Consider the following 14,324-nt stretch of genomic DNA (forward strand, 5'->3'; position numbering starts at 1 on the left):
CTAATAAGGTGACACGGCATACAGTGTTGATCATCTCCATACGTTTTAAATTGATAGGTGACTAAGAGCAGGGTCTAGCACGCCTCACACCATCCAGAGGACATAACGCATGAGTGGTGAGATTACATATTGACATCTTATGTAAGATCTTGCAATGTCACTCCTCGCCTCTTTATATACTAATATGCCACCAATATCCACCTAATAATAGATTGGGGCGTCTGGTGTAAGATTAATTTGGCGCCACATCCTAGCTTGTCCCAAGAGGCTTAGAAAAGATTTTTATAATGAAAAAATTTTTATCAACCTATTTTGTAGTAAGGCACCACAATATGTTGCGTGCTGCCGCTAGCTGGTTACAAGAACATAAGACTCCTGAACATAAGAATTCGGAGTAAACTGTTCGTGAATACGAGCAAAAACGGGCCTCACGTGAACTACATCACCCAGAGGTCCGTGCGCGACGCAGAGGCGTCACCGCGCCGCGCCGACCGATTGGGAGACACCCCCGAATACCCGGAAGTCGACGCACGACGATTCCAGGTGGGAGCGCGGCGTCTCTTTCTCGGTATGTAGACCAATACTTATAAAAGCGTGCTTACTCACTCCGTCGGTACCTCCCACAGACAGCCCAGTTGGACGTCTGGAGTACCGACGGATAGGTGAGTTGTGAGATACAAACGAGCATTTTCAAGAACCATGTTATGTCGAGTGGCTTGTCTCGGCCAGACTAGACTTCCTTTGACCGGTACATTTTGTGTGTTTGTTTTGCTGTTTACACAGAGCGGGGCTCCGTAGTACCTGAGCTAGTGCCGGGTGAGGTGGGGCAACATTTTCCTTAATAACGGGTGAGTGTTTTTACACGAGTGGTAATTTTGCTCTTTTGTGACTTTTTGAAAGTACGAGATAAGTGTTGAACGTAATGGATAAATTACCATTTATATCGAGACACTGTGTAAAATTCCAGCCTCGCCAGAGATACTTGCTAACAGGCGTGTTCTCTTTTTCTTCTATGTGTGTGCTGTTTTGGGAAATCCAACGGTCCTCTCATCAGGAGAATCGAAGGTGATATCTAATTCTTTTGAGTTTCCTTATTTGTTATGCACTAATTAGGCAGTAGCATCATAGGTCCTGACGAAGCAGTAAGTGACCCCGGGGCACAGGTAAAGCTGCAGAAACATGTCGACCATGACCATGTAAACTGTCTAGGTAGCTATTTGTTTACACTACCTTATGCACTGTTTTTAGATAGTGGGAGCAGAAGGTGTCTAATAAACTTATTTTCCTTCTTCTACCCCTTTTTTAAACCACCACTTTTTGAAAAATTCTTTATTTTCTACACTATTTAGCACTGCTTATCAGTTACATCCTGATTCCTACTGCTGTATAGAGTCCATTGCGTTATTGATCTCCACCAGGCTAACGCTGCGCCAAATCATACATTGGGTCTCTCCTTGTGTACGAATGGTGGTATTCCCAAATGATGTAGGGCGGTACAGGATGGAACTCTGATGGGAACACAGTAACAAACTTGAAGGTGCCCCATGATTGATTTTGCCATCAGCACACACATCCACTCGACCCTCACTTAGAGGGCTTCTTGACTTAATGCTACTTGTTAGTTGGTTTCTATTATTTGATGTAACCATATGAGTCACCTCACCCTTTTGCATGAAAGGTGCGTGGCAACCACTCTGTACATTATGATTTCCCAAACAGACATACCAATGCTTTATAACTAACCATACCTGGACATATTTCAATATAATGACCTTTAGATCGTGCCCTGATCGTTGAGATAATTTTGATGTCCATATTGGCATGGTGATACGGTTGAGAAAGTTTTCGGAAAGTTTACGGAGAACCACTACCTGATAGTCTGTCTTCGATTGCCCTCTTGTAGAGTGCCGTCAGAGTACACGTGCACACGTCAGCCGTTATACGCCTTAGGCGTGAGCTAGCCCCACAGAGAGACAGGATAACGTAGCGTGCAGGTCGCAGCAACCCCTCTTTTCCATGGAGGTAAGCACAGTTACGGTTCTAGTTATCAGATTTGGTTTACTCTGGTTATTAAGGGATTGGTTCAGTAACCGCTCCTTGTTCTATTCTTGTATAGCAGTACAAGATTGTGACCGCGGCCTGAGTTCACTGAAGCACGGATGTGAGCTTCTTGCCCGTTCATGTAAGTTTACCTCATTGTGTAGCGTGTCCTTAGGTACTGGGTGAAGTGCAATGGCAATAATTAATCATAGCCATTGTTTTATATTTTTGTCTGTAGTATCCTAAATTTATGATGGAAAGGTTCAACTTGAATAACATGGATCAAATCACCGCGTTCGAACTCCGGTGACAAGTGAGTAATAACGCGAACCATGTTGAGTTATGCCACATTGACTCGTGCGAATTGAAGGTGCGAATCATACGCCCTTGTGTTTGTTCTTTCATCCTCTGCAATCCTGAGATGACCGTTCCGGCATCACTTATTTCTAGGATCTTGAAAGACTCTAATTAACAAGTGAGTTTTTCCTCGATGATCCTGTGTGTTCGAATCTTGAGTAACTCTATTTATTGAATCTGAGGCATACCTTTCACCCTGTTTTACAGTTTACGTTCTCCTGTCCCATGTTGAGAGCCGGACGGCCCAACTTTCCATGGTAATTAATCCTTGGTTTTTATTGTCTTATGACGCTCCATCATGTTTTTAGTTGGTAGTAATACTTATCTCACCTCATTTTCACAGAACCACTTGCCCCCTGGGTCCCCCTTGTCCTGATGAAGACCCCATTTTAAGGTTGACGTACACCTACCTGTTAGTCTAGGAGTCGAAACGTCGACGGCTACAACTACACACCAGCCGACGCAACCAACATTGCAAATATTGGACATTAGCGTCAGCATGGTGCTTTTGAAATTGTAGAGCATTGGCTGCTCCATTTGTGAATACTGGCTCAGTGGTTTGAAGCCAGGTTGAAGCTTTGCTTATGCATTCTTATGTGTTGCTACTACTGTTTACTGCTTGCACTATGACCGATTCTGCACATCCCTCTCTCCTCACATCTACACCCCACGCCACCCCTCTTTCCCTGGGGCACCTTTTTTAAAAATTGAGTTGCTAAAATAATGTATACAGCATGAATAACACATTGTGATTAAACAACAGTGTGTTGAATGAATTAATTGGTTTTCTTGTTAGACTTTTTGTAATATTTATTGTGTACTTTTGATACATCACCCTGGGACCCCTCGTTTATGTATCATACAGCACCCAGGTCCCAGTGACTTCATTGGGTAAAACCCCCCTAACATAACATTACTCCTGATGAAGGCGGTAGTCTTCCACTACTATGAACGTAGCCCTTTGGGTTCCCTTCCCTGTACAACAAGACTGCAATCAGTGAGACAGGCATAAGTCATGGCTTACAAACATGATCCATGTTTGGCTATGACAATAAAGTCTCTAATTAAAGAGAGGGACCCAGCAACCAAAGGGGTAGGGTACCAATAAAGACAAGTGTCAAGCAGGGAGTCCCCTTTGGGTAAATTTATATACCATGCATACTCACATTAACATCACTAAATTCACAGCAACAATGATGAACAAAGAGGAAATGTAAAAATAAATTCATTAAAAAGTGTACAATTTATTCAGATGAGTATTAAAAACATAGTACAACCCTATCATCAATACAATATTAATCAATAAAAAGGTACAAATACATTGGGCATACACAATTAAAAGACAAAGATGGGAAACACAGTAAGGAAAACTAATTCCTATTAGAACAAGGGAAATACAATAGTCAACCAGTAATCAACTCTGATAAATGTTCCAATATGTCGACAGAGTTGTTGCTTCCCCAGACTTAGCGTAATTTCCACTCATATATACATCGACATGTTTCGGTGGGCAAATTAATAAATAGCCGACACCTTCTTCAGGAGGGAGTATTTTGTTCCCACATAAACATATTATATCTTCATGTATGGGGTTTGAAAGACCTCCAATATAACAAACTTTCTTTGGAAGATCACTGTGTGGATTTCTTGGTTGTAATTACTGGCTCCACTGCTCTGTTTCCAATACGTAATAATTCATCAAACATTATCTTAGCGGCAAACAGCACCAGCAACAATCTTAAGATACAGTAAAATCCGTCCTATACGCACAGTCTAAAGAGCTCAGGCGTCACGGGTTACTTAGTAATCCCCACGTGTTTAAAAAGCAAAACCGCCAGCAGTCTGCATGGACTCAAAGGACGGGCATCCAGGGCATGCGCCTTCGTTGATGTGTAAATAATAAATGCACCTTCTTAGGCCCGAGTTTAAATATCGATTATACGGACGATTACGTCGGACAGTAAAGTCAGCATTAGGGATACAGACAACAGTATACATGGGCACTCTTGAGAGGGGTACATGGCTTTACTATGCATATGACTTTTTTACAACCCAACAAGCACCACTGTAGTAATAAACACAGTCCTTATGAAGGTGAACCACAAAAGTCACTCAACAAACCTATGTTTAACCCTCTGGTAGCTTGGTACAAAAGCAATCAGGCTCAAATTAGAGGCGATGTGGAAATTATTATTCAGTACTCAAACAGTAATAAAGTGAAAACACAACACAAGTATGATTACAAACCATTTTAGAAAATATGAGTTTTAATAAATAAAATGACACAAAGCTACAAGGATCCAATCAGTTGAATCAAAGTCGTGAATTTCTAAAGTTATCGGTGCAAATAGAACAAAGCACCTCTCTCGGTTATCTGGTCATACTGAATGGGGTCAAAGTCACAAGTTCAAGTGGAAAGCAGTGGAGTGCGGATAGGATACAAAGACCAGGTTCATCCCGGTTGAAAATTGTATCTTTTCAAAGTCCAAGTCCCTGGGTTCAAGGCAATCAGGTCCAGCCTTCTTGCTTTATACAGCAGGGCAGTCCTTCTGAATCTTCCACAGGTCCTGGAGTGTTCTGATGAGAGGTTCTGAAGTTGCCACAGCTATACCTGGTGTCCATCTTTGTGTGGGGGAAATCCTTGGACAACTCCCAAAATGGTTCTGGTCAGTTCTTCCTCTTCCCCTAGGTTTGGCTGCAAACTGTCTAGGGTGACAAAGTAAAGCCTGGTGTCAGGTGTCTTTGTGTGTGCGGCAGGTAAGGTCCTGTGAAGTGTAGTCAGGGTACTGCACAGCTCCTCCTCAGCCATTCTGTCCGGAAGACCTGCTCCACACCCATGTTCCTTTTGTCCCCATGTATACAGGGAATTTACAACCCAAAAAAGGTGATCAAATCAGATTCATGTGACCCTGGACATTGGAAAAAAGGCACACTTGGTTTACGTGGAAAAAAGCCAACTTTCTAAAAGTGGCATTTTTAGAACAGTAATTTAGAATCTCAGTTTACAATTTAAGAGGAATTTAAATTAAAATTCAAAACAGAGGAAAACTCATTTCTCTCTCTGCTCCTATACTGAAACTTTCCACGGTGAAAAACAACTTTAATAGTTGTTCATGGTTAAGACATTTAAAACTTAAAAAACACAAGTTTTACATTTTAAATACCATGAACCCTGCCCTATGAGTGGTAAGGGCCTACCTTAGGGATGACTTCTAAGAATTAAAAAGGGAGCTTTAGGCCTGGTAAGATGTTTATTGAGCCAGGTCAAAATGCCACTTAAAAACTGCACTACAGGCTGCTAGAAGAGTTTTATAGTGTTACTTTAGTGGGTGGCACAAGGAGTGCTGCAGCCCACTTATTGAATTTAATTTACAGGCCCTGGATACATGCATACTAGGGACTTATAAGTACATTAAATGTGCCATTTGTGTGTATGCCATTTTTGTCATGTTTAAGGGCAAGTGCTCGAGCACTTTACCATTGGTTAGCAGGTGTAAAATGCACATAGTCCCAATGCCATCAAAAACGAGCTCAGCAGAATCATAGAGAGAAGGCAAATGTCTGGAGGAATACCACACAAAGAACATCAGGTCTAACACAAACCATACTCCACTGACAGTTCTGGCAGGTATACTTGCAAGATGTTTGCAACTAATCACATCTCAAAAGTGCCAGAAGACGATATGATGAAATACAAACCGAAATGTCCATCTAACAAAATGTATGACTTTTTATATTTTTGCAGCTGCTTGAAGCACTGAAAGGCTTATCATTTACTGATGGAGGAAAGAAAATCATGTTTGATTCCAAAGGAGACATTAACATTGGATATGATCTCCTTTTCTGGAAAGAAAACCAGAATGGAAGTGTGGATATCATCACTGTGGCAGAATACGATTGCCAGGGAAATGTATTTATCTTCAAGGAGTGGAAAAGAGAACTGGAATTCAACTCATTAATGGTATTCACTTATATACATTTTATACTGTAATCAGTTAATATTACTGTATCGAATGCTAGGTGTGATTAAAATCCCCATTCCATTTTCCATAGAGACTTATATTTAAAATTTGCCTCTGACTTGACCACATCACCTTGGGGAGGTTAGCCAAGGTATATTGGACGGTTTTGTCCAATGTTTGGGTCAGTTGAAAATTCACATCTTCCACCACAATAAAATTACCCTCTACACTGAAAGAAAAAAGTACAAGAGATCAACATATGCTGAACGGGTGTCCAAACAAATTGTTGATATGCTTGGGCCCCCAACATATACAACTGGCATTCATCTGATTTTTGTGTCGCAAAGATAATCTTATACACCAGTGTAAATTTAGTGCTATGAATTGGCCCAAATTGAGACGAGCATCCCATTTATTAGGCCATGAATTATTAACCAGATCTTGTAGCTCTAAAGCTTTATATTATATCTCTTAAAGCTTATTAGACCCACCTGCAACATACATATACTTCCAAGCACTCTGCATCTCTGTTTTCTATTCCTGAGTCCATTCAAATACCAATGTCTTTGTTTTTATACTGAAGTGGACCAAAGCCAACACGAACAATCTAAACGAATACAACTTACAAAAATTTTTTTTTTTATTTATTTGGCAAATGTTATTTTTCACCATTTAAGGAAATGATTAAGAGAAGAAGATCATGGAAAATTGATTGGATTTACGTCATAATACCACTGTATTTCAAAACAAATTCTGCCAATTGTCTCTGCCCCTGATTTAACACTTCATCCACAAATTGTAGTATTTCTCCCTAATGGACAAGTTTAAATCATGTCTTAACGCTTTCCCCCTGAAAACATGAACTTTAGTCAAGTTGCTAATGGTAATTTTGGAGACTTTAATAGCATCCTATAGCTCATTTAGATAACCATGATGATTTCTAACTAAATGACTAGAACTTACTCTGCTTTCTCCCCCTTTTCTCTATGTGAGCAGAACCCTTTAATTGTTGAACATTAAGCGGGCTTCCAAATATGAGACCCACTGCTCTTTAATGCTTAAAAAGAGACACTTTTGTTGTGGGTTTGGGCATCAGGGGCATCATTTCAGCACTTCTCTAATAAACCAACGGCAGCACCCCTTCGATGGGGAGAGATTTGATCAGCAACACATATTCTGAGTCGACCAAAGGTACTAAAAGTACACAATTGTGAATGAAACATTAACCCAGAGTTTAACCAAGAATTGAATCTCAGCTCTGTCCATTGAACATATAAAGTGTGGGGCCACGTGGCACTGGTGCCAAGGCCTATCGTGTCAATGGCTTTGTGACCGTACAGATAAACTCTTCTGGTGTATCCTATGTCGTCTTCGTCAGGTGTATGTAAGTGTGTAAGTGTTAGTCTATGGATCACCCTGTTCCTCCACCGCATGATGAAGTGATGAAGTAGTTAGTGATGTGTTCTGACTCTTATTTTAATTGAGACTGATCATCTTTTTTCTGCTATGAGATCTAGTTTGTAATGATATTTTTACTTGATTGTGTTCAGTCATCTGTGTGAGCTTGTCACAGTGGTATCTGCACTGTCCCTTCACAAGAATTAATGAGTGCTTCTAAGAAATAAGTGTCAAGCAGAAAGTCACTTGAATCCCCCATTATCAAAACCAAACAGCCAGGGAGGGAGACTAGGTGTCTCCATTCAAAAACATCTATTGCCTGAAAACAGCATTGGGGAAATATGTTTGTGTCATAGATGTTTATCTTTGGTCATAATTTCTTATTACATCAGGATGTCCTTTCTTATTTTTTTTTCATTTTAATGATTTTAAATTTATAATAAATATTTTTTGGGGGGGATATTAAATCTATGTTTAGCCTTACCTGAGGTATTCATGGAAATAGTAATATTATGCATGTGTTAGTATTCCATTTATTAGATTGTATGTTCTTACGTGTTTTTTTTATTTACTGCATTATGATAATGCTCTACAGAGCACGTATTGCCCTTTACCCAGAATGCACTCCGGTTCTCTCTTTCGAGAAGGCGGTGTATTTTCTCAAAAAAAGAACCCAAAGACAAAGTAGAGAGGGGAAGACGTAACAGGGATAAACTGTTCATGCCATTTCTCTGTGGGCAGGAGTTATCCTCGATCTTACATTGACCATCACACAGCAAGATGTCAGCGAGCATCTAAGTGTAAACCGAAGAATTAATGCACCAAACGGGATCATGAATAGTCTTCGATCATTATAGCAAATGCAATATAGGCAATGTACGTAAACATTAACATTCATTGAAAGAAAATAAACACCAAGGGTTCTCATTTAACCAAGGTCAGTAGACCTTATTTACACATGGATGTCAGTTGGTACCACTGGGAGCATCTAGCGCACCCTAAAACTCAACAAATGCGGCCATCAGCCAGGACCTAGACAAAGAAGTCAAATGTGAGCACCCCCCAAGACTACAATTAGGGAGACCACTCGAGGGTGGTGTCTCTAGGAAGCACTATATCTACAGCCTGGTGGTGTGGGGGAGTACCCTGGATTAGGAACCATTCCAACTCAGTCAAAAAGTGAAAACGATAGGGCATATCTCGGTGACAAATAGTCTAGAACATTTTTCCTTGCAGTTGTGCAAATTCTTTTTTGAATCAACCTTAATTGTTTATCTGTAAAGTACAACTGAACAAATCAACTATTTATGATTTTTAGAAATTTAGCATGAAGGACAATAGTACATAATAAGAACTATTTTTTTTTCAAACCCTATTTTAGGATATTCATTCAAAATGCTCAGCTATGTGCACACCTGGACAAATGAAAAAGACATCTGAGAGTCAGCACACATGCTGCTATGAATGTGTCAGCTGCCCAGAAAACCATTACTCTGATCAAACAGGTAAGGAAAACATGTATATAAGATAAAAGACTGAAACAGAATAGAAGAGACTGAAAGAGAGAGAGAGAAAGAAAGAGAGAGAAATAGATAGAAAGAGAGAGAAAGAAGTATGAGAAATTGAGTAAAAGAGGGAGAGAGACCGAGGCAGAATGATTGAGAGATTGTCTTCCAAGAACGGATGAAGTGACAGACAAATAGCTATGTGGCTTGACATCTTTATGGGCCAAGAAATAGGAGGAGGGTGGAAAGTAAGGCTAGAATTTGTGATCTGAAATTGCAGATATGGCTCTTCTTAAATATGTTTTAAAAGCATGCTACCCACATTTTATTTATAATATGTCGTGATATCTTTGCAACCAAAAAATATAAACAAAGTAAAAATTATTCAAATCGGGTGTTATGAATTTGGATAAGAAAAAATACAATCAAACTAGCAACTTCAATAGGAAACACAATCAAAGCATTCAATCAATCAATCACAAAAATTTGTATAGCGCGCTACTCACCCGTAAGGGTCTCAAGGTGCTGAGGGAGGGGTCGCTACTGCTCGAACAACCAGGTCCTGAGTAGTTTCCTGAAGGAGAGGTGATCCTGGGTCAGCCATAGGTGAGTGGGGAGGGAGTTCCATGTCTTGGCTGCCAGGTAGGAGATGGATCTTCCTCCGACGGTGGATTTCCGAATTCTTGGGATGGAGGCGAGGGCGAGGCTGGCGGATCGGAGCTGGTGGGTGGGTGTGTAGAAGGTGAGGCGGCTGTTGAGGTACTTCGGGCGCGGGATGTCCAGGATGAGTCGTGCTGAGGCGTTCTGGATGCGCTGGAGTCTTTTCTGGAGTTTGGCTGTGGTTCCAGCGTAGAGGGTGTTCCCGTAGTCCAGACGGCTGGTGACGAGGGCCTGTGTGACCGTCTTCCTGGTTTCGGTGGGGATCCATCGGAAGATCTTTCGGAGCATGCACAGGGTGTTGAAGCAGAATGATGAGACTGTGTTCACTTGCTTGGTCATCGTGAGGGAGGAGTCCAGGATGACGCCCAGGTTGCGTGCGTGGTCCGTTGGTTTGGGTGCGCTGCCCAGGGCAGGTGGCCACCGGGAGTCGTCCCAGGCAGAGGGCGATGATCCCAGGATGAGGACTTCCGTCTTGTCTGAGTTCAGTTTCAGGCGGCTGTTCTTCATCCACTCGGCGACGTCTTTCATCCCTTCATGCAGGCTGGTTCTGGCGGTGGCGGGGTCGTTGGTGAGGGAGAGGATCAGCTGGGTGTCGTCGGCGTAGGAGATGATGTTAAGGTTGTGTTTGCATGCGATGGCTGCGAGAGGGCTCATGTAGACGTTGAAGAGGGTTGGGCTGAGTGATGATCCTTGTGGTACGCTGCAGATGACTTCGGTGGCCTCGGATCTGAACGGGGGGAGGCGGACTCTCTGGGTTCTTCCGGCGAGGAACGAGAGGATCCACTCCAGTGCCTTCTCTTGAACTCCGATGTTGCTGAGGCGCTGCACTAGGGTGCCGTGGCAGACAGTGTTGAACGCTGCAGAGAGGTCCAGGAGAATGAGGGCCGCTGTTTCCCCGTTGTCGAGCAGGGATCTGATGTCATCGGTGGCTGCAATGAGGGCGGTCTCGGTGCTGTGGTTGGCTCGGAAACCGGACTGCGAGGGGTCGAGGGATCTGTTCGTCTCGAGGAAGGCGGCAAGCTGTCTGTTGACGGTCTTCTCGATGACTTTGGCAGGAAAAGGGAGGAGCGAGATGGGGCGGTAGTTCTTGAGGTCGGTGGAGTCTGCTGTCGGTTTCTTCAGGAGGGAGCTGAGCTCGGCGTGCTTCCAGACCTCCGGGAAGGTGGTGGTGTTGAAGGAGGTGTTGATGATGTCCCGGAGTTGGGGTGCGATGATGGAGATGGCCTTGTTGAAGACGGGGTGGGGGCAGGGGTCGGTTGGTGATCCGGAGTGGATGGTGTTCATCGTGTGGGTGGTGTCTTCGGTGCTGACCGGGGTCCAGGCGCAGAGGGTGGTGGTGGGGGGCGTTGGTTCGGTGGTTGGGTGCGTGGTAGGTGTGCCGAAGCTGTTGTGTATATCGGCGATCTTGCGGTGAAAGAACGAGGCGAGTGAGTCGCAGAGGTCCTGCGAGGGGGTGATGTCGTTGTTGCCGGCGCTGGGGTTGGAGAGCTCTTTGACGATGCTGAAGAGTTCCTTGCTGTTGTGGGCGTTGTTGTCCAGTCGTTCTGTGAATGCTGTCTTCTTGGTGGTGCGGATCAGCTGGTGGTGTTTGCGGGTGGCGTGCTTGAGGGCAGTCATGTTGTATGTGGTCTGGTCGTGGCGCCAGGCTTTCTCGAGGGTGCGGCAGATCTTCTTGGAGTTCTTGAGTTCGTCGGTGAACCAGGAGGCTTTCTTGCTGCCGGGTCTGCTGGGAGGGTTCTTCAGTGGTGCGAGGTCATTTGCGCAGTTGGTGAGCCACTGTGTGAGGTTGTTGGCTGCTTCGTTGGGGTCCGTTGTGCTGGCGGGAGGGTTCTGGCGGAGGGAGGTGGTGAGTTGCTCAGTGGTGATCTTGCTCCAGCTCCTGCGAGGAATCTGTTGCGGGTGGTGGTGGGTCGTTGTTCTTCTGAACCTGAAGTGGATGCAGCTGTGGTCAGTCCAGTGGAGTCCGGTGGTGTGGCTGAAGGAGATGTCCTTGCGGGAGGAGAAGACGGGGTCAAGCGTGTGGCCGGCGTAGTGGGTGGGGGTGTTCACCAGTTGCTTGAGTCCGAGGTTGGCGAGGTTGTCCAGCAGGGTGGTGGTGTTGCTGTCCTTGTTGTTCTCCAGGTGGAAGTTGAGGTCCCCTAGGAGGATGTAGTCAGCGTAGGGGAGGGCGTACGGGCTGATGAAGTCTGCGATGTCTTTGCTGAATTGTGTGCGTGGTCCTGGGGGTCTGTAGATGAGGGTGCCTCTGAGGGTGGTCTTGGGATCGGTGTGTATCTGGAAGTGGAGGTGTTCGGCGGCGGTGAAGGTGTCGTCGGGGTTGGTCGTGATGTGGATGGTGTTCTTGTGTACGATGGCGATGCCTCCTCCAGTCTGGTTGACGCGGTCCTTCCGGGTGATCTTGTATCCGTTCGGAATGGCTATGGCGATGTCAGGCGCTGAGGAGGCGTTCATCCAGGTTTCTGTAAGGAAGGCGACGTCCGGTGATGTTGGGTCGAGCAGGTTCCAGAGTTCGACGGCGTGTCTGTGGACGGAGCGGGTGTTGAGCAGAATGCACTTGAGGTGGTTGCTGCTGGTGCTCGGTTTGTCGGGTGCGGTGCAGGTCCGGATGCAGGTGAACTTGCAGGCTTGGCAGGTGAAGGGTCCGTGGGTGCGTTTCGGGGTGGCTCGGTAGCAGGCGGGGTTCCGGCCAGGTTTGAGTGCATTAAGGGTGGCGGCGTTGTAGGTCCGTTGCGTGGGCTGGCCTCCTCGGGGGCCAGGGGTCCTGGTGCTGGGCGCGGTCCCAGCACGGACGGGCGCACACGGGCTTGCCTTTGGCGCGCCTTCGGCGCACAATCGGCGCGTTCGCTGCGCGGCCTCCATATGAGGGGCTGAGGGAGGGAGGAGCAGCTGGGAGGCGGGAGCGGGGTGGCGAATGGGAACGGCGGGGGGGCGAGGCCGCAGGAGGCAGCGGCGGGAAGCCGAGGGCGAGGCGGGAAGCGGGAGGGCACAGAAGGCAAGGGGAACGAGGGAAAAATAAAACAGGAACATAGGCAAAAATGGGGAGCGACGAAGTCACAGGCACAAAGTAGAAATGACAAAAAGGAAAAGCAGCGATCAGAGGTGGGAGGGCACAGAAGGCAAACGGGGAACGACAAAAATCACAGGCACAAGTCAAATGCGAGATATAGAGGAAACAGCGGTTCGAGCACAGCACACGGCACGGGGAGGACCGCGTGGTGGCTGGGGGGGCGAACTACCTGGTGACAGGGTCAAGGGTCGCTCCCTTTACCACCGTGCGGCCTCCATATGAGGGGCTGAGGGAGGGAGGAGCAGCTGGGAGGCGGGAGCGGGGTGGCGAATGGGAATGGCGGGGGGGCGGGCCGCAGGGAGCAACGTCGGGAAGCCGAGGGCGAGGCGGGAAGCGGGAGGGCACAGAAGGCAAGGGGAACGAGGGAAAAATAAAACAGGAACAGAGGCAAAAATGGGGAGCGACAAAGTCACAGGCACAAAGTAGAAATGACAAAAAGGAAAAACAGCGATCAGAGGCGGGAGGGCACATAAGGCAAACGGGGAACGACAAAAATCACAGGCACAAGTCAAATGCGAGATACTGAGGAAACAGCGGTTCGAGCACAGCACACGGCACGGGGAGGAGCACGCGGTGGCTAGGGGGCGACCTACCTGGTGACAGGTAGGTCACCAGGTAGGTCGCCCCCAGGTAGGTCGTCACCAGGTCATTATTAAACATATTATTACATGTGTCCTCTGAAATGTGGACCGAACAAAGCATACATTGTTTCGTAGAATGAACTTTGCAGCCTTATTGGTGAAGATGTGAAATTTGAAAAACACTATAGGGCATTATTCCAAACCATTGTTGGATGGCCTGCCTCAGGATTTAGTAAAATACAAGACATGTCACATCCAGTAGGTCTTGTCAAATGGAAGTGCCAAGCTATTGATTTTGCCTAGGCTTGTTTCCTTTGGCTTTGCCCAAAGAAAGAGAAAGCGACAGGTCCTGGAGTGTTCTGACGAGTGATTCTGAAGGTGTCACAGTTGTATCTGGTGTCCACCTTTGTGTGGGGGGAAATCCCTGGCCTGGAAGTTCAAAATAGCACCCCAGGGCATCACTATGCATGTGCATGCATGCACACGCTTACTCGTTTGCTTTTTAAGAAAAACCATCACAAGACGGCCTGAGGTGCCTGTCCATGCCAGCATTGGTCACCCTTGTGGAGTTTCTCATAAAAAGCAAGCATTTCAAGTTTCCTATCAGTGCACGCTCATGTGTGATGACGTATCAGCATCCGTATTGGTACTGCTATTTAAAGTTTTATTTAGCATTCAAAGAAGGCAAAAGGACAATTTAGAATGGGTACGTAGAAGAAAAAGTATTTGCAGGACCTCAAAGAATAAGGAAGCA

The 14,324-nt window shown here is 45.5% G+C and overlaps 1 protein-coding gene across 1 annotated transcript in view; it reads left to right on the forward strand.

The window, feature by feature from the left end:
* Window positions 1-14,324, forward strand: part of LOC144762542 (G-protein coupled receptor family C group 6 member A-like) — a 203,744-nt gene that overhangs the window by 97,736 nt on the left and 91,684 nt on the right. The window contains exons 4-5 of the mRNA XM_078647774.1: window positions 6,143-6,358; window positions 9,139-9,262. Coding sequence (XP_078503900.1) covers window positions 6,143-6,358; window positions 9,139-9,262 — 340 coding nt within the window. The remainder of the gene's footprint in view (window positions 1-6,142; window positions 6,359-9,138; window positions 9,263-14,324) is intronic.

This window comes from Lissotriton helveticus, chromosome 6, assembly GCF_964261635.1.
Source record: "Lissotriton helveticus chromosome 6, aLisHel1.1, whole genome shotgun sequence".
Classification (NCBI taxonomy): Eukaryota; Metazoa; Chordata; class Amphibia; order Caudata; family Salamandridae; genus Lissotriton; species Lissotriton helveticus.